The sequence below is a fragment of the Mobula hypostoma genome, chromosome 3 (genome assembly GCF_963921235.1).
Source record: "Mobula hypostoma chromosome 3, sMobHyp1.1, whole genome shotgun sequence".
Taxonomy (NCBI): Eukaryota; Metazoa; Chordata; class Chondrichthyes; order Myliobatiformes; family Myliobatidae; genus Mobula; species Mobula hypostoma.
The window spans coordinates 95,751,947-95,776,709 of NC_086099.1; the positions used below are offsets into that span (position 1 = coordinate 95,751,947).

Sequence of the window (24,763 nt, forward strand, 5' to 3'; positions counted from 1 at the left end):
ATTTCCTTGCAATTGAGGACTGATTCCATTAAACTTTGCGAATAATTCTGGCAAATAAGTGATGCAATGCCTAAGATTTTTGAGTTGATTAATTAATGAAGCATTTGAATTTTCAAAATTTTGTCAGTTTCAAAAAGTGTGTATAAACCCCTCAAGCAGTTTCCTATTGAGAGCCATCTGACTTGTGTGCAACAACAAATGTTCAAGCTGCTCATGATTCGCAGTACAAAGCTCTTGAAATATTGAGAACCTGAGACTTAATTTTATTTACTGCTGTAATAACAGTATTAAATGATTTGTGCAGCCAATCGCTTAGAGTTTTTGCGACAAGAAGTTGTCTGTGAATTACACAGTGAATGATAAATTTGTACAGCTTTTTTCAAGAAAGAAACAACCCCACTGTTGTGTTCTGTTATTGATGGTGCCCCATCTGTTGCATAAGTAAGAATGTTGGCAAGTGGAATGTCCTCTTTCAAAAATTGATCAGCAACCTTAAATGTTGACACCCCTTTTCTATCTGTTTCTTGTCTCCTTGCAAATAACAACTCTTGAACATTGCTTTCATCCTTTATGAATCGAACATAACCAAGAAGCAAAGATTCATTGTTTGGCAAAGTTGACTCATTTAACTGCAGAGCAAATTCTGTTGTCATAGGTATATTGCACAGTCTGTCTACCATGTTCTCAGACATTTCATTTATTTGTCTTTGAACAGCGTTGTTGTTGAGTGGAATTGTTTTAATTATTTGGTTTGATGACTTATGCAAAACCGTACTTAGAACCTTCCTTCCTGCTGGCAGAATCAGTTACTTTCTTCAATTGTATGTGGCTTTCTGGATTTAGCAACGAACATTGACGTTTTGAATGAAGCACACAAACCATCCCAGTCCTTTGCTCCAGGGCCCATAACTATTTAGTCTTTTCTGCAATCCCCTTTTCCTCTCTGATGAGTCATTTAATGACAAAAACAAAACCTTCAATATGTGACTATTGCCCTTCCCTATGTGTTCTCTCTCTCTCTCTCTCTCTCTCTCTCTCTCTCTCTTCTCTCTTCTCTCTTCTCTCTTCTCTCTTCTCTCTTCTCTCTTCTCTCTTCTCTCTTCTCTCTTCTCTCTTCTCTCTTCTCTCTTCTCTCTCTCCACCCCCCCCACCTCTCTCTCTCTCCTGTCCTCACACCGCTCCACCCTCACCAACTTCCCTGGTTATGGTAACACCAACTAATCCTGCTTCTGTAGTTGGGGACAACTTTGGCCAACATAGTCATCGTTCACTACATGACACTGCTTACATCATCACATTGTTGCCGTGGCTCGATTTAGCCCAATCTTCATTTCTTGCATTAAGTCTGTAATCCCTCAGCTGCCTCCCTTACTATTGAGTGGTTCCCATTGCCCTCTTTATCATTCCCCCCCCTTAGAAGCTCCAACCATCCCCAGGATTTCATCACCCTTTGCAGTCCGTCTGTCATAAGCATAGTCTTCCCTTAAGAGACCAAACTTGTAGACACAATTTCAGATGTAGCCTCACTGTGGCCCTGTACACTATGACTTCTTTGCTCGTACACTCCAATTTTTCTGCAGTGAAGGCCAACAATCAGTTAATGTTTTTGACTGCGTACTGTACCAAATACTCATGATTAATGTACATACAGGTCTCCCTTAACACTAACCCCTTCATTGTAGTCACCACGTATAAAACAATAATCCACCATTCAATACATAAAATGCTGGAGGAATTCAGCAGACCAGGCGGTATCTATGGGGAAAAAGTACAGTCGATGTTTTGGGCCGAGATCTATCAGCAGGACTATCCACCATTCTATTGTTTTCCACTAAAAAGGATGACCTCACATTTTTCCACATGATGTTCCATTACACCCCCCTCAGTATCTCCCGACGCCTCTCGATATCTTCCTCATGTTACACTACTGCACAGTTTTGTATCATCAAACTTAAATGTATTGTGCTAATCATCTAAATTATTGATATAGATTGTGAGAACTGGGATCCCAGAACCAATTTATATGACACGGCCTCCCTGAAAATGATCTGTTTACTTCAACTCTGATTCCTGTCATTAACCAGCCTTCAATCTGTGTTAGTATGTTACTACCAATTCCATTTTGTTGAATAATCCCTAGTCTGGTTTGTTAATCAAGCCTTTGGAAAATCCAAATGCACCATATTCACTGATCTCCTTTTATTTACGCAGCAAGTTACAACCTCAATAATTCTTAATGTATTTATCAGACATGATTTCCTTTCTATAAATCCATGTTGACTGTCATCTAAATGTACTATTAATATTTGTATTATAATACAGTAGATTGTTTTCCCTATTAGTAATGCTATCACTACCTTCCAGTCTACAATCTAAAACAAATGAGAAAATCTGCCGATGCTGGAAATCCAAGCAACACACACAAAATGCTAGAGGAACTCAGCAGGCCAGGCAGTACTTATGGAAAAGAGTACAGTTGATGTTTTGGGCCGAGACCATTCAGCAGGACTGGAGAAGAAAAGATGAGAAGTCAGAGTAAGAAGCTGGTGGTAGGAAGGGAAGAAATACAAGGTGGTAGGTGATAGGTGAAACCAGGAAAGGGGGAGGGGTGAAGTAAAGAGCTGTGAAGTTGATTGGTGAAAAAGATATCGGGCAGAGAAGGGGGAATCTGATAGGAGAAGACAGAAGGCCATGGAAGAAAGAGAAGGGGAGAAGAACCAGATGTAAGGAGAGAGGGGGAATGGGAAATGGGAATGGGAAAGGAGAGGCGGTCCATTATCAGATGTTCAAGAAGTTGATGTTCATGCCATCAGGTTGGAGGCTACACAGATGGAATATAAGGTGTAGCTCCTCCAAACTGACTGTGTCCTTATCATGGTAGTAGAGGACGCCATGGACTAACATATCAGAATGGGAGGTGGAGTTAAAATGGGTGGCCATTGGGAGATCCCGCTTTTTCTGGCAGATGGAACATAGGTGCTAGGCGAAGCAGTCTCTCAATCTATGTCAGGTTTCACCGATATACAGGAGGCCACACTGGGAGCACTGGATGCAATAGATGACTCCAACAGACTCATAGGTGAAGTGTTGCCTCATCTGGAAGGACTGTTTGGGGCCCTGAGGGAGGAGGTGATAGTCTACAAACTATGAAGTTTTGGCAGAAGACAACTAGCATATCACTATCAACTTATTTCAAAACTTTTGGATAGAAGTTATCAATAAAATTATATATTTCTAAAAGTTTTAGAAGTATGTTTTTGTGCTTGTAACTAGATTACTTTCCCTTTGTCCTTTGAATTTTGGATTCTAGTATAGAATCCCTTCCCAGGTCTTTTTATTGTTTTTTCACTTTCAGAGTGCAAAAATACTGAGCAAACACAATTTAAAATAAAAGTAATTTTTTTCTCTATATGGTATGCTACAAATCTTGCACTTACGTATTTCTCCTTTTCATCTCAAAAGGCTGGTGGTGCACTGAACCACTGCAACTTAAGAGCTTCACTTTGTGATGGCTTGTTGCAGACGTGGATGGCTGGTAATTAGGGATCAACATCAATGTGAAGTGGCTTTTGTGATAAGGCTTGTGAAAACTTGGAAAGGAATGCAAATTGTGTTTTTGGTTTTAAGTCAAAACAAAAAAAATACAGTCAACACAGCATAACACAATACTAAATAGATCTTCCTCAATGACTCTGTAATTTCTGCTCATTTGCATGTCATACATTTTGTATTAAGCACCAAAAAATTATTTTATTTAAAAAAACAAATCAAAGAGAGAGAATTTCCCTTGGTGGTTTTCTTACTTTAATCTAAGGGGAGGAGCCAAGCAACAGCCAATCAAAAGGAACTCATAATAGCAAGGCAAGTTGATCACTGATTGACTTGGATCTGTTTAATGCTGGACAGTACTGAGAATGCCAGGTTAGCTTAGTACTTACACCATGATCTGGAACAGGCAAAAGGTTGATAAATCACCCAGTTTGATGAGATGTATCTAGGCAAATCCTCCAGCCTTGATGAATTGTATCTAAGTAAACCTTTCAACCTTATCTAGGCTGCCATAGGAGGAAAGGGAGCAGATTGCTAGGGCCTTAGAAGAGATATTTTCTATTGGTGAGTCAATAGGCTGGTCCTGGACTTATTTCCTGGCATAATTTACATATTACTATTTAATTATTTATGGTTTTATTACTACTTAATTACTTATGGTGCAACTGTAACGAAAACCAATTTCCCTCGGGATCAATAAAGTATGACTATGACTATTTAAGACTTTGTTGGTCAAGATGAGATTGCCAAGTGACTGGAAGATAGCAAATATGATAACTTATTGTAAAAGAATGGCAGGGAAAACCCAGTTAATTACAGTTAGTCTAATATCATTGCTAGGGGGCAGACTGGTTTTTCACTGCACTTGGAAAAGTAGCAATTAGTTCAGTGTAGTCAACAAGGATTTGGATGGCATGGTAGTTTAGTGGCTAGCTCAGTGCATTGCAGTGCTAGCTACCACCAATTATTGTTCCGTTCCTACTGCTGTCCAAAAGCAGTTTATATGTTCTTCCTGTGACCTCTTGGTTTTCCTCTAGGTGCTCCAGTTTCCACCCACATTCCAGAGACATTGTACATAGAACATAGAACAGTACAGCACATTACAGGCCCTTCAGCCCACAATGTTGTGCCGACCCTCAAACCCTGCCTCCTATATAACCCCGCACCTTAAATTCCTCCATATACTTGTCTAGTAGTCTCTTAAACTTCACTAGTGTATCTACCTCCACCACTGACTCAGGCAGTGCATTCCACGCACCAACCACTCTCTGAGTAAAAAACCTTCTTCTAATATCCCCCTTGAACTTCCCACCCCTTACCTTAAAGCCATGTCCTCTTGTATTGAGCAGTGGTGCCCCGGAGAAGAGGCACTTGCTATCCACTCTACCTATTCCTCTTATGGGTATAGGTATGGGTTAGGTTTAGTAGGTTGTGGGTATGCTATGTTGGCACTAGAACCATGGCACACTTGCAGTCTGCTCCCAGCACATTCTCGGACTATGTTGGTCAAAAGGTGTTTTGATGTACATGTGACAAATAAAGTGAATCTCAATGTTAAGTTATTTGTCAGTGGGAGATACTGTCTGACTAAATTAGTTGAGTTTTTTGAAGAGGTAACTCATTTGATGACATCAGCGCAAGTGATGTGGTTTACATGGACTTTAATAAAGTCTTTGATAAAATCTCGCAAGGAAAGCTGCTCCAAAAGGTTGGAGCTCATGCATCCGAGGCAAATTGGATCCAAAACTGGCTTGGTAGTAAGGGACAGAAGATAATGCTGAGAGGGTTGCCTTTGTGTTCAGAAGCCTACGATCAGTGTTGTATCACAAGGGTCTTGTATTGGGACTCTTGCTGTTTGATATATATGTTGACTTCAGTTTGAGTATGAGAGGTATGATTAGTATGTTTGCAGTTGGCACAAACATTAGCGGTGGTGTTGCTACTGAAGAGGGTAGGTTTAAATTGCAGAATGATACTGACCAGCATGTAGGTTGTACAAGGCAATGGCAAATGGAACTTAATACGAGGTGATGTGGGTGATATACATCATGAATGGCTGTGGCCTAGGGATAGTGAGCAACAAAGGGACTTTGGTGCACAGGTGCAAACATCCTGAAGGTGGCAGCAGAGGAAGACAGGATGATAAAGAAGGCATAAACAATGCTGGTATTGATTAGCTGAGGTGCAGAATATAAGTGCAGGGAGGTCTTGGTACCATTTTTATAAAACATTGATTTGGCCACATCCAGAATGCAATGCACAGTTCTGGTTATTACCCCGTAAGAATTATGAAATTGTGTGGACAGGCACCTCAAATGCCATCGATAAATTTGCCAATGATACAACTGCTGTTGGCAGAATCTCAGATGGTGGTGACAAGGAGGCATACAGGAGTGACATTGATCAGCTGAGTTGAGTGGTGTTGCAGCCTTGCACTCAATGTCAGTAAGGCAAAGTAATTGATTGTGGAAGAGGAAGTCGAAGGAACATACCACCAGTCCCCATCAAAAGGTCAGCAATGGAAAGGGTGAGCAGGTTCAAATTCTTGGATGTCAATACCTTTGAAGATCTATCTTGGGTCCAACATATTGATGCAATTATGGACAAGGCACATCAGATATATTTCATTAAGAGTTTGAGGAAGTTTGATATGTCACTAAAGACTCCTACAAATTTCTACTAGATGTAATGTGGAGAGCATTCTAACTGGTTACATCACTGTCTGGTATGGAGGGGCCACTGCATTGGATTGAAGAAAGCTGCAGCAGGTTGTAAACTCCATCATGGGCACCAGCCTCCCAAGCATCAGAAAGGCAACATCCATCGTTAATGACTGCTATTACCCAGGACATGCTCTCTTCTTACTACCATCAGAGAGGAGAGTACAGGAGCCTGAAGACACACGTTGACCATTTTAGGAACAGTTTCTTCCCCTCTGCTGTCAGATTTCTGAACGGACAATGAACCAGCCCATGAATACAACCTCACACCTCACTATTTTTGCACTGTTTTGTACTACTTACTACTTATTTAATATACATACACACACACACATATATACCCTACTGTCATTTATAGTATTTTTATGTACTGCTGCTGCAAAACGGCACTTTCCATGACATAGGTCAGTAATATTAAACCTGATTCTAAAATTGTACTGGAAAGTGTGCTGAGGATACTATCAGGACATTTCCTGGGTTGGAATGTTTCAGTTACGAGGACCAGTTGGATAAGCTGAGTCTGTTGGCTTTGGAGCAAAGGAGGCTGAAGGACACCTACCTGAGTTAGAGATGAATAGTATAGATAATAAGAAACTCTTCCTGATCGCAGAGATGTCAACTACCAGAAAGCATATACATAAGATTGGAGACTTGAGATTTGGAAGAAATCTGAGGAAGACTTTTTTCCCATCCAGAGTGTGGTTGCAGTCTGGAGTTCACTGCCTACAAAAAGGGGTGGAGACAGATACCCAGAACATTTAAGACGCATCTGAACAAAAACTTGAATTGCTCATGCATAGGAGGCTATAGATGAAGTGCTGGTAAATGAAATTAGTATCGATTGCTACCTGATGGTCAACATTGATAGGGTGTGCTGTAAGACCTATTTTGGCACGACATGAATCTATGACTTGAGACTATACATGAATGCTTTGATAGTTGTTATATGGTATATTTGGGAAAACAAATAAAAAAAGAAGAAAATAGTCTACTGCCTGAAAGCAATGTAGAGACTAAACGTTCTGAATATTTCTTCCCTATTTTTTTTGTAAACACGAGAAGCTCTGCAGATATTGGAAATCCAAAGCAACACACACAAAATGCTGGAGGAACTCAGCAGGTCAGGCAGCACTATGGAAATGAATAGATAATCAACGTTTTGGGCCAAGACCCTTTTTCAGGACTGAGAAGAAAGGGGGAAGATGCTAGAATACAAAGGTGGGTTGGGGGAGGGGAAGGAGGCTAGTTGGAAGGTGATAGGTGAAGCCAGGTAGGTGGGAAAGGTCAAGGGTTGGAGATGAAGGAATCTGATTGGAGAGGAGCGTGGATCATAGGAGAAAGGGGAAGTAATAGGCAGGTGAGGAGAGGTAAAAGGTCAAAGTAGGGAACTGGAGTCTACCCAGACGGAATATACCTGTAAGTTGAGGTTTATGTTCCATAGCCCATTTCCTAGGGGCTCCACAGGGGACTGTCTTGTCTCCCTTTCTCTTCAACTATTGCACAGAGTCTTGTCATCTTCAGAAGTTTTCTGATGACTCTGCCATAGTTGGATGCATCGGCAAGGGAGATGAGGCTGAGTACAGGGCTACAGTAGGAAACTTTGTCACATGGTGTGAGCAGAATTATTTGCAGCTTAATGTAAAAAAGACTAAGGAGCTGGTGGTAGACCTGAAGGGAGCTAAGGTACCGGTGACCCCTGTTTCCATCCAGGGGGTCAGTGTGGACATGGTGGAGGATTACAAATACCTGGGGATACGAATTGACAATAAACTGGATTGGTCAAAGAACACTGAGGCTGTCTACAAGAAGGGTCAGAGCTGTCTCTATTTCCTGAGGAGATTGAGGTCCTTTAACATCTGCCGGACGATGCTGAGGATGGTCTACGAGTCTGTGGTGGGCAGTGCGATCATGTTTGCTGTTGTGTGCTGGGGCAACAGGCTGAGGGTAGCAGACACCAACAGAATCAACAAACTCATTTGTAAGGCCAGTGATGTTGTGGGGATGGAACTGGACTCTCTCACAGTGGTGTCTGAAAAGAGGATGCTGTCCAAGTTGAATGCCATCTTGGACAATGTCTCCCATCCACTACATAATGTACTCGTTGGGCACAGGAGTACATTCAGCCAGAGACTCATTCCACTGAGATGCAACACAGAGCGTCATAGGAAGTCATTCCTGCCTGTGGCCATCAAACTTTACAACTCCTCCCTTGGGGGGTCAGACACCCTGAGCCAATAGGCTGGTCCTGGACTTATTTCCTGCATAAATAATTTACATATTACTATTTAACTATTTATGGTTTTATTACTATTTATTATTTATGGTCCAACTGTAATGAAAACCAATTTCCCCCGGGATCCAAGAAGTATGACTATGACTATGGCTACATGTAATTGTGAGGGTTTTGTTTTTTCCCATGGGATGTGCAGGAGTATTTGTGGGGTGATGGGATGGTTCACTGATTTATTTCAGCATTCTGCATTCCTCTTCCTCTGAGCATGGTTACAACAGTGGTGGGTTGCTGGGTAGGAAATTTGGAATTCAGGGGCCTTGTGCTGTGGCTGAGATCTTTATTTAGAGAATTGGGAAAACAAAAAGCCAAAGAAAAACAAGGATTCTTCCCCTGCCACTGCTGTCTGGAGACACAACAAGTGATAGTTAGAGAATTTGAGTAAAGATTAAGGTAGAAAATTGATGTTACATTGGGGATATAGCAATATTACTTTGGGGGTGTCCAGTTAAAAGTGTCCTTAATTCTGTACTAATTCATGAATTCCCAGGTTCAAAATAATTTTATGGTCATATGTTGCTGTGAATCACAAGCTGATTATTCTTTGTTACCGACAGTTGAAGTCAGAAGTTTACATACACCTTAGCCAAATACATTTAAACTCAGTTTTCCACAATTCCTGACATTTAATCCTAGAAAACATTCCCTGCCATAGGTCAGTTAGGATTTTAAGAATGTGAAATGTCAGAATAATAGTAGAGAGAATGACTTATTTCAGCTTTTATTTCTTTCATCACTTTCCCAGTGGGTCAGAAGTTTACACACACTTTGTTAGTATTTGGTAGTATTGCCTTTAAATTGTTTAACTTGGGTCAAACATTTTGGGTAGCCTTCCACAAGCTTCTCACAGTAAGTTGCTGGAATTTTGTTCCATTTCTCCAGACAACTGGTGTAACTGAGTCAGGTTTGTTGGCCTCCTTGCTCGCACACGCTTTTTCAGTTCTGCTCACAAATCTTCTATCAGACTGAGGTCAGAAAATGATGTCAAGTCTGGTTCATCCTTGGGAGCAATTTCCAAACGCCTGAAGGTGCCACGTTCATCTGTACAAACAATAGTACGCAAGTATAAACACCATGGGGCCACGCAGCCGTCATACCGCTCAGGAAGGAGATGCATTCTGTCTCCTAGAGATGAATGTACTTTGGCGTGAAAAGTGCAAATCAATCCCAGAACAACAGCAAAGGACCTTGTGCAGATGCTGGAGGAAACAGGTAGACAAGTATCTATATCCACAGTAAAACGAGTCCTATATCAACATAACCTGAAAGGCTGCTCAGTAAGGAAGAAGCCACTGCTCCAAAACCACCATAAAAAAGCCAGACTACAGTTGGCAAGTGCACGAGGACAAAGATCTTACTTTTTGGAAAAATGTCCTCTGGTCTGATGAAACAAAAGTTGAACTGTTTTGCTATAATGACCATCGTTATGTTTGGAGGAAAAAGGGTGAGGCTTGCAAGCCAAAGGACACCATCCCAACCGTGAACCATGGGGATGGCAGCATCATGTTGTGGGGGTGCTTTGCTGCAGGTGGGACTGGTGCACTTCACAAAATAGATGGCATCATGTGGATATATTGAAGCAACATCTCAAGACATCAGCCAGGAAGTTAAAGCTCGGTCGCAAATGGGTCTTCCAAATGGACAAAGACCCCAAGCATACCTCCAAAGTTGTGGCAAAGTTGCTTAAGGACAACAAAGTCAAGGTATTGGAGTGACCATCACAAAGCCCTGACCTCAATCTGATAGAAAATTTGTGGGCCGAACTGAAAAAGCGTGTGCGAGCAAGGAGGCCTACAAACCTGACTCAGTTGCACCAGTTCTGTCTGGAGGAATGGAACAAAATTCCAGCAACTTAGTGTGAGAAGTTTGTGGAAGGCCACCCAAAATGTTTGATCCAAGTTAAACAACTTAAAGGCCATGCTACCAGATAATAACAAAGTGTATGTAAACTTCTGACCCACTGGGAAAGTGATGAAAGAAATAGAAGCTGAAATAAACCATTCTGTACTATTATTCTGACATTTCACATTCTTAAAGTAAAGTAGTGATCCTAACTGACCTCAGACAGGGAATATTTTCTAGGATTAAATGTCAGGAATTGTGAAAAACTGAGTTTAAATGTATTTGGCTAAAGTGTATGTAAACTTCTGACTTCAACTGTATGTCATAATACCCCATTACATCATAGTCACTGCACCATTTTTGTAGGCTTTTGCCACATTCATCCAGCAGTGACGGTAAGAATCTCTTCTCACCTTTTAAGCTTGTTTGCATCAACATCTACACAAAGAAGTAAAATTACTAATTGTTAATTAATGTTATTTGAAGTTATTGATTTTAAAATTAAACCTTTTCTATTCTTTGTTCACTGCAGTGATGTATTTGTTTTGCAACTAAAGTGTTCCTCACTTAAATTTTAAATTCAGTTGTCTTGTTGAGTTGCGTATTAAAGTTTACCAAACTTGCTGAGTTTATTGATAATGCACTCTTTGATATGTGATGGAATCACTCAAAAGTCTATTAGCAAAATACCAGCATATTGTTTTAAAGCTTTTTAATAATTGCAGATTTTTCTCACAATCTGAAGGTTCAGACCAGAAAAATTTGTTTTTGTTTTGTATTCTTATTGTTTGCTGGTGAGGATGCATTTCTGATACAGACATGATTGTACTAAGTTCATAAATTCCGGAACAGTTGTGGGTCGAGAGAATCATGGCACGTCACACTTGTGTCAGAATGTAGTAGAGTACAGCACAGGAGTAAGCCATTCAGCCCCCAATGTTGTGTCAAACCAGATAAAAAGCAAATCAAAAACACCCAAACACTAATCCCTCTTATCTACACCATGTCCACGTCTCTCCACCCTCCTTATCTATATGTGCCTATCCAAATGTCTCTTAAAAGCTAATGTATTTCTCTATCACCATACCAGGCAACACATTCCAGGCATTCATAGCACTCTGAGTAAAAAGCTAACCCTTCACATCTCCCTTGAATCTACCCCCTGTAATCTGCAATGCATGCCCTCTGGTATTAGGCATTTCAACCCTGGGAAACATATACTCTTTTTCCACTTTATGCCTCTCATAATCGTATAAATCTCTATCAGACCTCCCTTCAGCCTCTGCCGCTCCAGAGAAAGCCATCCAAGTTTATCTAACCTCACATGATAGCACATGCCCTCTAAACCAGGCAGCAGCCTGTTGAACCTGTCCGAAGCCTCAGCATTCTTCCTATAAGTGGGGCAACTAGAACTGTATGTAATTCTCCAGATGTGGCCTTACCAAAGTTTTATAAAGTTGCAACTTAACCTGCTGACTTCTGAACTCAGTGTCTCAACTAATGAAAGCAAGCATTCCATAAGCCTTCTTAACCACCTTATCGACCTGTGTAGCCACTTTCAAGGAGCTATGAACTTGGAACCCAAGATCTCTCTGCTCAGCAACACTGTTAATGACCGTGTCCTTAACAGTGTACTGTCTCCTTGATTTGCCCTATTGAGGTGCAACTTCTCACAATTATCTTGGTTGAACTCCATCCGCCATTTCTCTGCCCATATCTGCATCTGATCTATATTGTGCTGTATTCTTTGCCAGTCTTCTGCACTATCCACAACTCCATTAATCTTGGTATCATCTGAAAACTTACTAACCCACCCATCCACATTTCATCCAGGTCATTTATATACATCGCAAACAGCAGAGGTCCCAACACAGATCTCTACGGAACTCCTCTAATTACAGACCCCCAGCTCAAATAAGTCCCTTCAAGCACTACCCTCTGTTTTCTATGTGCAAGCCACTTTTGAATCCAAACAGCTGCAAATCCCATGCATCTTAATTTTCTGGATTAGCCACCCATGAGGGACTCTGTCAAACTCCTTACAAAAATCCATGTAGGCGACATCCACTGCCCTACCCTCACCAATCTCTCTCATCACCTTGTCAAAAAACTCAATCAAGTTGGTAAGGCACGACCTGCCCCACACAAAGCCATGCTGGCTCTCCCTAATTAGGCCATGGGTATCCAAATGCTTATATATATATATATATATATATATATATATATATATATATACACCATGGGTATCCAAATGCTTATATATATATATACACACACTCTCCGTAAGAATTTTCTCCAGGAATTTCCCAACAACTGAAGTAAGACTCACTAGTCTATAGTTCCCAGGATTTTCTCTTCTTAAATGGACGTACAGCATTAGCCACTCGCCAGTCCTTGGAGACCTTGTCTGTGGCTAGAGAGGTCAAGCGCCCAGCAATCTTGACTCGTGTGTCCTTTAATAACCTGAGGTAAATCCCACTAGGTCCTGGGGACTTACCCACCTTAATACTCCTTAGGAGGCCCATCACCTCCTCCTCCTTGACCTCTAAATGCCGTAACATATTTACACACTCAGCACTGATCTCCTGGTCCTCCCTATCCTTTTCCCTGGTAAATACTGAAGAAAAGTACTCATTAAGTCCCTCACTCTCATTCTCTGTATCCAAGCAAATGTTCGCCCTTTTATCCTGGAGTAGTCCCACCCTCTCCTTAGTTAACCTTTTACTCTTGATCAATGTTTAGGATGCCTCTGGGATTCACCTTAATCCGACTTGCCAAGGACATTTCTTGCCCCTCCAAGCTTTCCTAATTCCCTGCTTTAGTTCTTTTCTGGCTTGTTTATACTCATGTGCTTCATTTGATCCTAACTTCCAAAGCTTTACATACTTTTCCTTTTTCTTCCTGGCTAAATTCATCACCTTTCTGGACATCCAAGGCTCTCTTATCTTTCCATCCCTGTCCTTCCTTCTAACCTTTCCTGCACTCTGTGCAATTGATCCTTAAGCACCCTCTAGATGTCTGATGTTGACTTGCCAGAGAAAAGGTGTTCCTAATTAACGCTTCTTAGTTCTTGCCTAATGCCCTTGTAATTTGTTCGACTCCAATTTAAAGCTCTCCCACAAGGACCATGCCTATCCTTATCGATAGCTATCCTGAAAGTGAAGGAGTTGTGGTCCCTGTTCCCTAACTGTGCATCCTCTGGAAGGTCAGTCACTTGGCCAGGCTCGTTACCCTACACATGGTCCAGTACTGCCCCTCCTCTTATTGGACCATCCACATATTGATTTAAGCAACCTTCCTGGATACACTTAACAAATTTTGCCCCATCCGAGCCCCTTACACTAAGAAGGTCCCAGTTTATATTAGGGAAGTTGGAATCCCCCAGTGACAACCCTATTATTTTTACACATTTCCTTAATCTGAAAACTTAATTGTTCCTCAATGTACTAGTGGCTTTCAGGGGGTCTGTAGTACAATCCCATCAATATGATTACATCTTTCCTATTCCTGAGTTTCACTCAAATAGACCCAGCGTCTGACCCCCCCCATTATGTCCCCTTTGAGTGCAGCTTTGACATTGTTCCTCTCTAGTAGTGCAACTCCACCCTCACTTTTACTTCCTCCTCTATCTTTTCTAAAATTTTGAAAACCTGGTACATCAATCACCCATTCCTGTCCCGCTCTCAACTAAGTTTCAGTAATGGCTACAACATCATAGTTCCATGTACTGATCTATGCCCTAAGTTCATCACCCTTGCCTGTAATACCCCTAGCATTAAAATATACACACTTCAAACTATCTGACCCATTATACCTGTTATTTTAATTTTGCCTTTTAATACTTTTTCTGACATCTACCTTCTTATGCAATCCTTCCCTTACTGACCTGGGGCTCCGGTTCCTAGCCCCCTGCAAAACTGGTTTAAACTGTCCTGAGTAGCCTCAGCAAACCTTGCAGCCAGGATATTAGTTCACCTCCAGTTCAGGTGCAACACATTCCTCTTGTATAGGTCATCCATTCCCCAGAGAAGGTTCCAATGATCCATGAACTTGAAACCCTGTCCTCTGCAGCCCTTCATTGATACATGCTATTACCCCATTCGTACCTGCATAAACCCGAGGCATAGGGAGTAATCCAGAGATTATAACCTTGAAGGTCCTTTTCTTCAGCCTCTTTCCTAGCTCTGTAGGACCCCTTCCCTTTTTCTACCAGTCATTGGTGGCAATATACACCATGACCTTTGGCTGTTGCCCATCCACCTTGAGAATATCCTGCAACTGTTCCGATACATCATGGACCCCAGCACCAGGGAGGCAACACACCGTCCTGGTGTCTTTTTTGCGGCCACAGAATTTCCTTTCTTATCACCCTAACTATTGTGTCCCTTATAACTAACTCACTGCCTTTCCTGTTGAGGCTCAGAGCTGGCCAGAGCACCACCAGCCTGGCAGCTGCTGGCTGCTGTTGCCATGATCTGATGGGTCATTCCCCCCCCCCCACCCCACCAGCAGTATCCAAAGGAGTATACTTGTTGCTGAGGGTAATGGCCACAGGGAAACCCTGCAGTGACTTCTCAATTCCCTTATCTCTCCTGGTAGTCACCCATCTACTGTCCAAAGCCTGTAATGTGGGTATGACCACCTCTTCAAAAGTCTCATCTGTAATATCTTCAGCCTCCCGTATGGTCCAGAGTACATCCAACTCTAGCTCCAACTCTTTGACCTGAGTAGTCAAGCACTGAAGTTGGGTACACTCTCCACAGATGTAGTCATCAGGGAAACTGTCAGGAATCCTGAATTCCCACATCTGACAGAGGAGCATTCCATCATGATGACTCCATACTAAAACAGAAAAAGGCTTGCCTCTTCTTAATTATACCCACACCTGCTCATGTTGCAGCCTCCACTCTCTATCACTGGCACACTCCAACAATGGCCACTCTCTTTGAGCCTACCCTCCTTTTATTTGCAGCTGAGGTTAGGCTTCAGACGTTGACACTCACTGTGCCTGCGCAGTCCACAACGACCAGCCTTGCCCAAATCTGGTCCTTTTATACTCTCTCCCGACTTCTGTCGGGCTCTGACCCAATATACACCTCTCTTGCCTGAGCCACTGAGAAAAGACCAGCTTTACCTGAGTCTGCTCTTTTTACACTTGCAGTCCTAGCTTCAGTGGGACTCTGAAACCTACCTACAAAAGTCCTTGAATATCAATACCATATTCAAAATCTCCAAATTTTGTGCTATGCTGGTTGAAATCTCCTCCTATTTGAAGCCTATTGTTACATAGTTAGTTGCAGAATTTTTACCCGTTTTCACCAGTGCTTTCAGAATGCAAGCAATATCCCTTTCTTCCTAACCACTCTCTCTTTCTCACCCACCATCCCTTGCTGTCCCCCTTTTTTCTCCTGCTCTTTCTCTCCTCCTTTGTTCTTTCTCTCCTTTTTTCTTCCTCTCTTCTTTCACCTTCTCTCTCTTCCTTCCACTATTTCTTTCTCTTTTTCACCCTCTCTCCCTCACCTTTCTCTTTTTCTCTTTCTCTCCCTTGCTCTCTCCTTTGCCTTGCCTCACTGTCTCTCTTTACCCTGCTATTTCTCTCTCCCCACTTCCCCAATTTCTTTACCCCACCTTCCCATCTATTTCCTCTCTTCCATCTTTTCTCCTGCTTTCTCTCTCTCCTTCCACTTCCTATTGATTGTCTTTCATACTTCCTCTCTCCGTTCTCTTCTTTGTGTGCGTGCAGAGAGGATACACATGGTATTAGAATAGCCATGAGTCATTCTTGATCTGTGAAATTTTTCCCAACAAGACAGTTTCAGAAATGTATGGCAACACATACAAAATGCTGGAGAAATGTGTGTGTTGCTTAGGATTTACAGCATTTGCAGAATTTCTCGTGTTTATGATTTCCAGGAGTATATCCTTTTGTAAATTGAGTACTGAACTGCTTCTTTTCACCTTTACACTCATGTTTCTTCATTGAAACTTTATTGTTGCAATGGGCGAATTAATGTAAAGGGAGATTAACCTAGGAAAAAAGAGCAAAGGCATACATAGAGTCTATAGGACAACAAATGAAAGAGTACCACTGTGAATGTGTTTCTATGTATGATTATAATTTTGATTGATTCCAGGAGCTGGTGGACATTTATCATCTACTGACTGTCGGTCTTGTCAGTCTAGTCTGCATGCCTCAGAAGCTGGAAACAAAGCATTAACATTGTATAAAGATAACAGTAAGTGTGTGTATTATTAATGTCTCTTGGATTGTTTTAATGTGCATTTGAGCACTTCTGCAACACTAATCTTTGCGATGGGGAGAAGACTGTTATGTAGGATGAGGAGGAAAGATCATAAGACATATTCTGTGATTTTTCTTTTCCACTAATTCTGATCTATATTTGATTTTTTTGGATTAACAATGTAATAATACATCATGTCATTTTATAATTGGATTTCTTTTCTGCACAGTAGAATTATTAGACTTGGATTAGCTTCCATGGAATATTACCTTCAAAGCATTTCATTTAAACTTTTGAGACATTGCATTTGTACGTGTAAACACAAGATAATCTGCAGATGCTGGGGTCAAAGCAACACTCACAGCACGCTGGAGGAACTCAGCTGGTCGGGCAGCATCCGTGGAAAAGATTGGTCGACGTTTCGGGCCGGAACCCTTCATCAGGACTGTAGAGGGAGGGGGCAGAGGCCCTATAAAGAAGGTGGGGGGAGGGTGGGAAGGAGAAGGCTGGTAGTTTCCAGGTGAAAAACCAGTAAGGGGAAAGATAAAGGGGTGGGGGAAGGGAAGCAGGGAGGGGATAGGCAGGAAAGGTGAAGAAAGAAAAGGGGAAAACAATGGGTAGTAGAAGGAGGCAGAACCATGAGGGAGGTGGTAGGCAGCTGGGGGAGGGAACAGAGTGACATGGGGATAGGGGAAGGGAGGGGGAGGGAATTACCGGAAGTTGGAGAATTCTATGTTCATATCAGGGGGCTGGAGACTAACTAGACGGTATATGAGGTGTTGCTCCTCCAATCTGAGTTTAGCCTCATCATGGTAGTAGAGGAGGCCATGTATGGACATCTCTGAATGGGAGTGGGAAGCAGAATTGAAGTGGGTGGCTACTGGGAGATCCTGTCTGTTGTGGCAGACGGAGTGAAGGTGCTTGACGAAGCGATCCCCCAATCTGCATCGGATTTCACCGATGTAGAGGAGGCAGCACCGGGAACACCGGATGCAATAGATGACCCCAACAGACTCACAAGTGAAGTGTTGCCTCACTTGGAAGGACTGTTTGGGGCCCTGAATGGTGGCAAGAGAGGAGGTGTAGGGACAGGTGTAGCACTTAGGCTTACAGGGATAAGTGCTGAGTGGGAGATCCGTGGGGAGGGACGTGTGGACCAGGGAGTCGCGGAGGGACCGATCCCTGTGGAAAGCGGAGAGGGGTGGAGAGGGAAAGATGTGTTTAGTGGTGGGGTCCGGTTGAAGGTGGCGGAAGTTGCGGGGATAATATGCTGGATTCCATGGGGAGGGACGTGTGGACTTTCCGTGGGGAGGGACGTGCGGCCTCCTCTACATCGGTGAAACCCGATGCAGATTGGGGGACCACCTCCGCTCTGTCTGCCAAAACAGACAGGATCTCCCAGTAGCCACCTACTTCAACTCTGCTTCCCACTCCCATTCAGATATGTCCATACATGGCCTTCTCTACTGCCATGATGAGGCTAAACTCAGGTTGGAGGAGCAACACCTCATATACCATCTAGGTAGTCTCCAGCCCCTTGGTATGAACATAGAATTCTCCAACTTCCGGTAATTCCCTCCCCCTCCCTTCCCCTATCCCTATTTCACTCTGCCCCCTCCCCCAGCTGCCTATCACCTCCCTCATGGTTCTGCCTCCTTCTACTACCCATTGTGTTTTCCCCTATTCTTTCTTCACCTTTCCTGCCTATCACCTCCCTGCCTCCCCCCCTCCACCCCTTTATCTTTCCCCTTACTGGTTTTTCACCTGGAACCTACCAGCCTTCTCCTTCCCACCCTCCCCCCACCTTCTTTATAGGGCCTCTGCCCCTTCCCTCTACAGTCCTGATGAAGGGTTCCGGCCCGAAACGTTGACTGATCTTTTCCACGGATGCTGCCCGACCTGCTGAGTTCCTCCAGCGTGTTGTGAGTGTTGCATTTGTATGTGTGCCTCCTGTGCTGCCTCAGTTTCTACAACAATGACAGAACACAAGCTACCAACAGTATATCTTCGTGTACCTTACTGTAGCAGGAACTTGAGTAGTAGCCGAATCAATCAGCTCAAAGAGGCACAAATGAGAGGAGAGAGTAGGTAGCCAGAACACTAACCGCTGGTGTGTCACCTTCTGTTCTCCATTTTGCTCTCCAATAGTTCAATATTTATTAAGCACATTAAGGACAACCTAGTAAAATTCCCTTCCAAAATCAGTCAGTTAAATGTCTGTGCATGGCCTATGCTCAGGTGTCATCCGGTCTGCATGCCTTTGATGTTGAGCATAACTTTTGAGAAAAATAAAGGCTTTAAGGTCATTAGAGCTTGAAAATTACAGTGGATGGTGGTGAAGATGTTGCTTTTATATTTTGAAACAATTTGAACATTACTTAGAAAGCTTAATGGTTTTGAATGTACATTTTGAAATAATTTTTTTTATGTATGTCCAAGAAGCTGTATTGATCAGGTTCATATACATTTAGCAATGTAGGAAACATTATTTTCAAATTCTTGTATCAATTAATTGAAGTTATTGTGTAGTTATTGTGACAGTTATGTAAATGTTAGATTTCCTTTTTAGATATTTCTACTACTGAAAGACCGAGCAAGAACTTGGAGGAATTAAGGTTAGTTCTCGAAATATAAACAAAACAGAACTGTCTTTGCTAACATGATAGTGTACTGTCGGTCCCATATACAGCACATTATCTGTTCTCATCCAAAAGCAGAAATGCTAAGAGAGATTTGCGTCAGATTTTTTACAGTCTCACCAATAGCTAGAATGATGTGCAATCCAGCACCTGAGCTATGCAGTGGCCCTCACAGGGAGTACAACTTTAGGAGATTGTGAGTTTGGAACGTAATTTCCGATCTATTAATGTGAATGAGCACCAATCACAAGAAGCATTTTATAATTTACAAGGTACAGTCTTCACTATGTATACTGGATCAACATGTCAACCTCTACACAATTTTCCATTTGCATTCCAAGAGGAGTTTTCTTTAGTATTTGATAGAGTTTTTAAAGCTATTGCATAATTTTGTTTAATTTTCACAGTTCTTCACATCCAAATGGGGGCTGAAGAATGATGTTATGTGTAATTTCAAGGTTGCAAGTATTAGATCATTTGTCATTTGCTTTGGACATTTTAAAGATTCTGAACATATTAAAAAAACAATATGAGTGGTTCAATATTGCTGCACTTTAGCTCAAGTTCAGGGATAATTATCATTCAACCACACATGAATACAGCCAAATTAAACAGCGTTCCTTTGGGACCAAGATACAAAACATGGTACCAATAATCATACACAGCACAAGGTACATATAATATAGCTGTCCTCAATATCTGTTACTTTCTCTCCCCTGACTGCGCTAGTTATAAAATAGACATGCTATGATGCATCTGAACCAAAACCTCGATTAGGCTTACACAAAAATTTTGATTTCTAAATGATTAGATATGATAGCTGAATGTTAGAAAATATGTCAATAACAATAACAGTATGAATTCATATAGAGCCTTTACTATAGAGGGAATTCAATAAAAATGCTGCTGAGTTGAAAAGATACGGTAAGGTTAATTGAAGGCTTGAGGAAAAAAATTAATTCAAGGAATGTCCTTAAAGGAGCGGGGAGAGGTGAAGATATGGAGAAGTTGCTAGAATATAGGCCATAGACTGCCAAAAATGGAATGACAGTATATGGAAAGGAACACATGCCAGAGATTTTACAGTGAAGTTCATGGACTTTTTTTGGATTGCAGAAAGTTATGGAGGTGGGGAGAGGCAAAGTTATGAAGAGCTGAAGAGTGAAAATTTCATATTGGCTCTTAACTTTTTATTGATCAGCAGAAGGTTAATGAGTGAGCAGAATGTTGTGCAGTTTAGGACACAGGTGGTGGAGATTTTGGGTGATGGATTTATGCCAGGAAAACATTTAAGCAGTTGAGACCAGTGATGACGAAAGTATGGACAAAATTGTCAATGCAGAGGGTTAGTTAATAGTCAGTGGTATGGGTTAGTTGAGTGATGTTACCAAGGTGGAATCAATTTGCCTTTCTGATTATATGTTATGGTTGAAATTTCTGTCTGTTATCTGTTCTTGCATTTCTGCGCATTCAAGTTGCATACCGGACTGTGATCCAGGAATTGAGAAGCCGAATAAGGTCTGATGAGGAGGGAGAATTAAAATGAATGACAATATCAAATCAGGATCAGAAATTAAAATAAAGATTGAGTTAAGATTGAGATTGAGTAAAACAAGAAATAAGAAAATATTTGATATTTTAATGAATATCTGGCAACATGAAGAAATGAATCTCAGATATCTATAGCCTTTTTTACTTATCCTAAAGGTAAATTCATGCTCCAGAAAACAGTCAGTAATTCTAGGCAAGCCTATTTAGTGTAGCATCATCAAGATAGCTGCTCTTTAAACAGAAGCTCTAACTGCATGTCAGGCGGAACTAAACCATCTTTTAGTTCAGGTTTGCTAGACTGTTCCAGGGGATCAAAATCAATTTGGCAGGAGGATTGAAACCGGAGTGAGAGTGATGAGGATAAGGTAGTTAGCTGGTTTACAAACAGAGGCAGTGAAACTGTTAGCAAGGAGAGGCTGATTATAGGGCAAAATTGCAGTCAACAGGATGAGTTGTAATTTACAAGGCGGGCAAAATTGAAAAGGGTGAATACAGGTCTGAAGGTTTTGTATTTGATCTAGTATATAGAGAGGCTTTGAGGAAAGAGAAGCAGAATAAACGGTGTAAAGACAGTGAGGTAGAAGGGCTGAAGTCTGTGTACCTCAATGCAAGAAGCATCAGGAACAAAGGTGATGAACTGAGAGCTTGGATACATACATGGAATTATGATGTAGTGGCCATTACAGAGACTTGGCTGGCACCAGGGCAGGAATGGATTCTCAATATTCCTGGATTTCAGTGCTTTAAAAGGGATAGAGGTGGGGGGGAAGGGGAGGAGGGGTGGCATTAATGGTCAGGGATACTATTACAGCTACAGAAAGGGTGGGTAATGTAGCAGGATCCTCTTTTAAGTCAGTATGGGTGGAAATCAGGAACAGGAAGAGAACAGTTACTCTATTGGGGATATTCTATAGGCCCCCTGGTAGCAGCAGAGATACAGAGGAGCAGATTGGGAGGCAGATTTTGGAAAAGTGCAAAAATAACAGGGTTGTTATCATGGGTGACTTTAACTTCCCTAATGTTGATTGGCACCTGATTAGTTCCAAGGGTTTAGATGGGGCAGAGTTTGTTAAGTGTGTCCAGGACGGATTCCTGTCACAGTATGTGGGCAGGCCGACTAGGGGGAATGCCATACTAGATCTAGTACTAGGTAAAGAACTGGGTCAGGTCACAGATCTCTCAGTGGGTGAGCATCTGGGGGACAGTGACCACTGCTCCCTGGCCTTTAGCATTATCAAGGAAAAAGATAGAATCAGAGAGGACAGGAAAATTTTTAATTAGACAAATTATGAGGCTATAAGGCTAGAACTTGTGGGTGTGAATTGGGATGATGTTTTTGCAGGGAAGTGTACTACGGACATGTGGTCGATGTTTAGAGATCTCTTGCAGGATGTTAGGGATAAATTTGTCCCAGTGAGGAAGATAAAGAATGGTAGGGTGAAGGAACCATAGGTGACAAGTGAGGTGGAAAATCTAGTCAGGTGGAAGAAGGCAGCATACATGAGGTTTAGAAAGCAAGGATCAGATGGGTCTATTGAGGAATATAGGGAAGCAAGAAAGGAGCTTAAGAAGGGGCTGAGAAGAGCAAGAAGGGGGCATGAGAAGGCCTTGGCGAGTAGGGTAAAGGAAAACCCCAAGGCATTCTTCAATTATGTGAAGAAAAAAAGGATGACAGGAGTGAAGGTAGGACCGATTAGAGATAAAGGTGGGAAGATGTGCCTGGAGGCTGTGGAAGTGAGCGAGGTCCTCAATGAATACTTCTCTTCGGTATTCACCAATGAGGGGGAACTTGATGATGGTGAGGACAATATGAGTGAGGTTGATGTTCTGGAGCATGTTGATATTAAAGGAGAGGAGGTGTTGGAGTTGTTAAAATACATTAGTTCGGATAAGTCCCCGGGGCCCGACAGAATATTCCCCAGGCTGCTCCACGAGGTGAGGGAAGGGATTGCTGAGCCTCTGGCTAAGATCTTTATGTCCTCATTGTCCACGGGAATGGTACCAGAGGACTGGAGGGAGGCGAATGTTGTCCCCTTGTTCAAAAAAGGTAGTAGGGATAGTCCGAGTAATTATAGACCAGTGAGCCTTGCGTCTGTGGTGGGAAAGCTGTTGGAAAAGATTCTAAGAGATAGGATCTATGGGCATTTAGAGAATCATGGTCTGATCAGGGACAGTCAGCATGGCTTTGTGAAGGGCAGATCGTGTCTAACAAGTCTGATAGAGTTCTTTGAGGAGGTGACCAGGCATATGGATGAGGGTAGTGCAGTGGATGTGATCTATATGGATTTTAGTAAGGCATTTGACAAGGTTCCACACGGGGGCTTATTCAGAAAGTCAGAAGGCATGGGATCCAGGGAATTTTGGCCAGGTGGATTCAGAATTGGCTTGCCTGCAGAAGGCAGAGGGTGCTGGTGGAGGGAGTACATTCAGATTGGAGGATTGTGACTAGTCGTGTCCCACAAGGATCTGTTCTGGGACCTCTACTTTTCGTGATTTTTATTAACAACCTGGATTTGGGGGTAGACGGGTGGGTTAGCAAGTTTGCAGACGACACAAAGGTTGGTGGTGTTGTAGATAGTGTAGAGGATTGTCAAAGATTGCAGAGAGACATTGATAGGATGCAGAAGTGGGCTGAGAAGTGGCAGATGGAGTTCAACCCGGAGAAGTGTGAGGTGGTACACTTTGGAAGGACAAACTCCAAGGCAGTGTACAAAGTACAAACGTTTGTAAATGGCAGGATACTTGGTGGTGTGAAGGAGCAGAGGGATCTCGGGGTACATGTCCACAGATCCCTGAAAGTTGCCTCACAGGTGGATAGGGTAGTTAAGAAAGCTTATGGGGTGTTAGCTTTCATAGGTCGAGGGATAGAGTTTAAGAGTCACGATGTAATGATGCAGCTCTATAAAACTCTGGTTAGGCCACACTTGGAGTACTGTGTCCAGTTCTAGTCGTCTCACTATAGGAAGGATGTGGAAGCATTGGAAAGGGTACAGAGGAGATTTACCAGGATGCCGCCTGGTTTAGAGAGTATGCATTATGATCAGAAATTAAGGGAGCTTGGGCTTTACTCTTTGGAGAGGAGGACAAGAGGAGACATGATAGAGGTATACAAGATAATAAGAGGAATAGATAGAGTGGATAGCCAGCGCCTCTTCCCCAGGGCACCACTGCTCAATACAAGAGGACATGGCTTTAAGGTAAGGGGTGGGAAGTTCAAGGAGGATATTAGAGGAAGGTTTTTTATTCAGAGAGTGGTTGGTGCATGGAATGCACTGCCTGAGTCAGTGGTGGAGGAAGATACACTATTGAAGTTTAAGAGACTACTAGACAGGTATATGGAGGAATTTAAGGTGGGGGCTTATATGGGACGCAGGGTTTGAGGGTCGGCATAACATTGTGGGCCAGAGGGCCTGTACTGTGCTGTACTATTCTATGTTCTAATGTGCAAAGCAGATATCTATTCAAGGATACACATAGTATCGAAAGGACAGGCAGGTGAATGGGGGGAGGTGTGGGGTATGGCTCTGCTGGTAAAAACTGAAATCACCTCATTAGAAAGTGGTGACATAGGGTTGAAAGATGTTGAATCGTTGTGGAGAGCTAAGGAACTGTAAGGGTAAAAATGGAGTTACATATAGACCCTCAAACAGTAGTAAAGTTGTAGCCTAAATACAACTGGAGATAGAAAACGCATTCCAAAAGGAAAAAGTTGCAATGGTCATGAGGAATTTCAATAAGCAGGTAGATTGAAAAAAATCAAGTTCGTTCTGAATCCCAAGATGGGGAATTTCTAGAATGCCTATGAGGTAGCTTTTTAGAGCAGCTTGTGGTTGAGCCCACTAAGGGATCGGCTATTCTGAACTGGATGTTGTGTGCAATGAATTGGAATTGATTATAGTGCTTAAGGCAAAAGCACCCTTTGAGAGTCAG

The 24,763-nt window shown here is 42.3% G+C and overlaps 1 protein-coding gene across 1 annotated transcript in view; it reads left to right on the forward strand.

Annotated features, from left to right (window-relative positions):
• LOC134344153 (coiled-coil domain-containing protein 158-like) overlaps positions 1 to 24,763 on the forward strand; it is a 163,438-nt gene that overhangs the window by 4,340 nt on the left and 134,335 nt on the right. The window contains exons 2-3 of the mRNA XM_063043481.1: positions 16,536 to 16,637; positions 19,213 to 19,258. Coding sequence (XP_062899551.1) covers positions 16,536 to 16,637; positions 19,213 to 19,258 — 148 coding nt within the window. The remainder of the gene's footprint in view (positions 1 to 16,535; positions 16,638 to 19,212; positions 19,259 to 24,763) is intronic.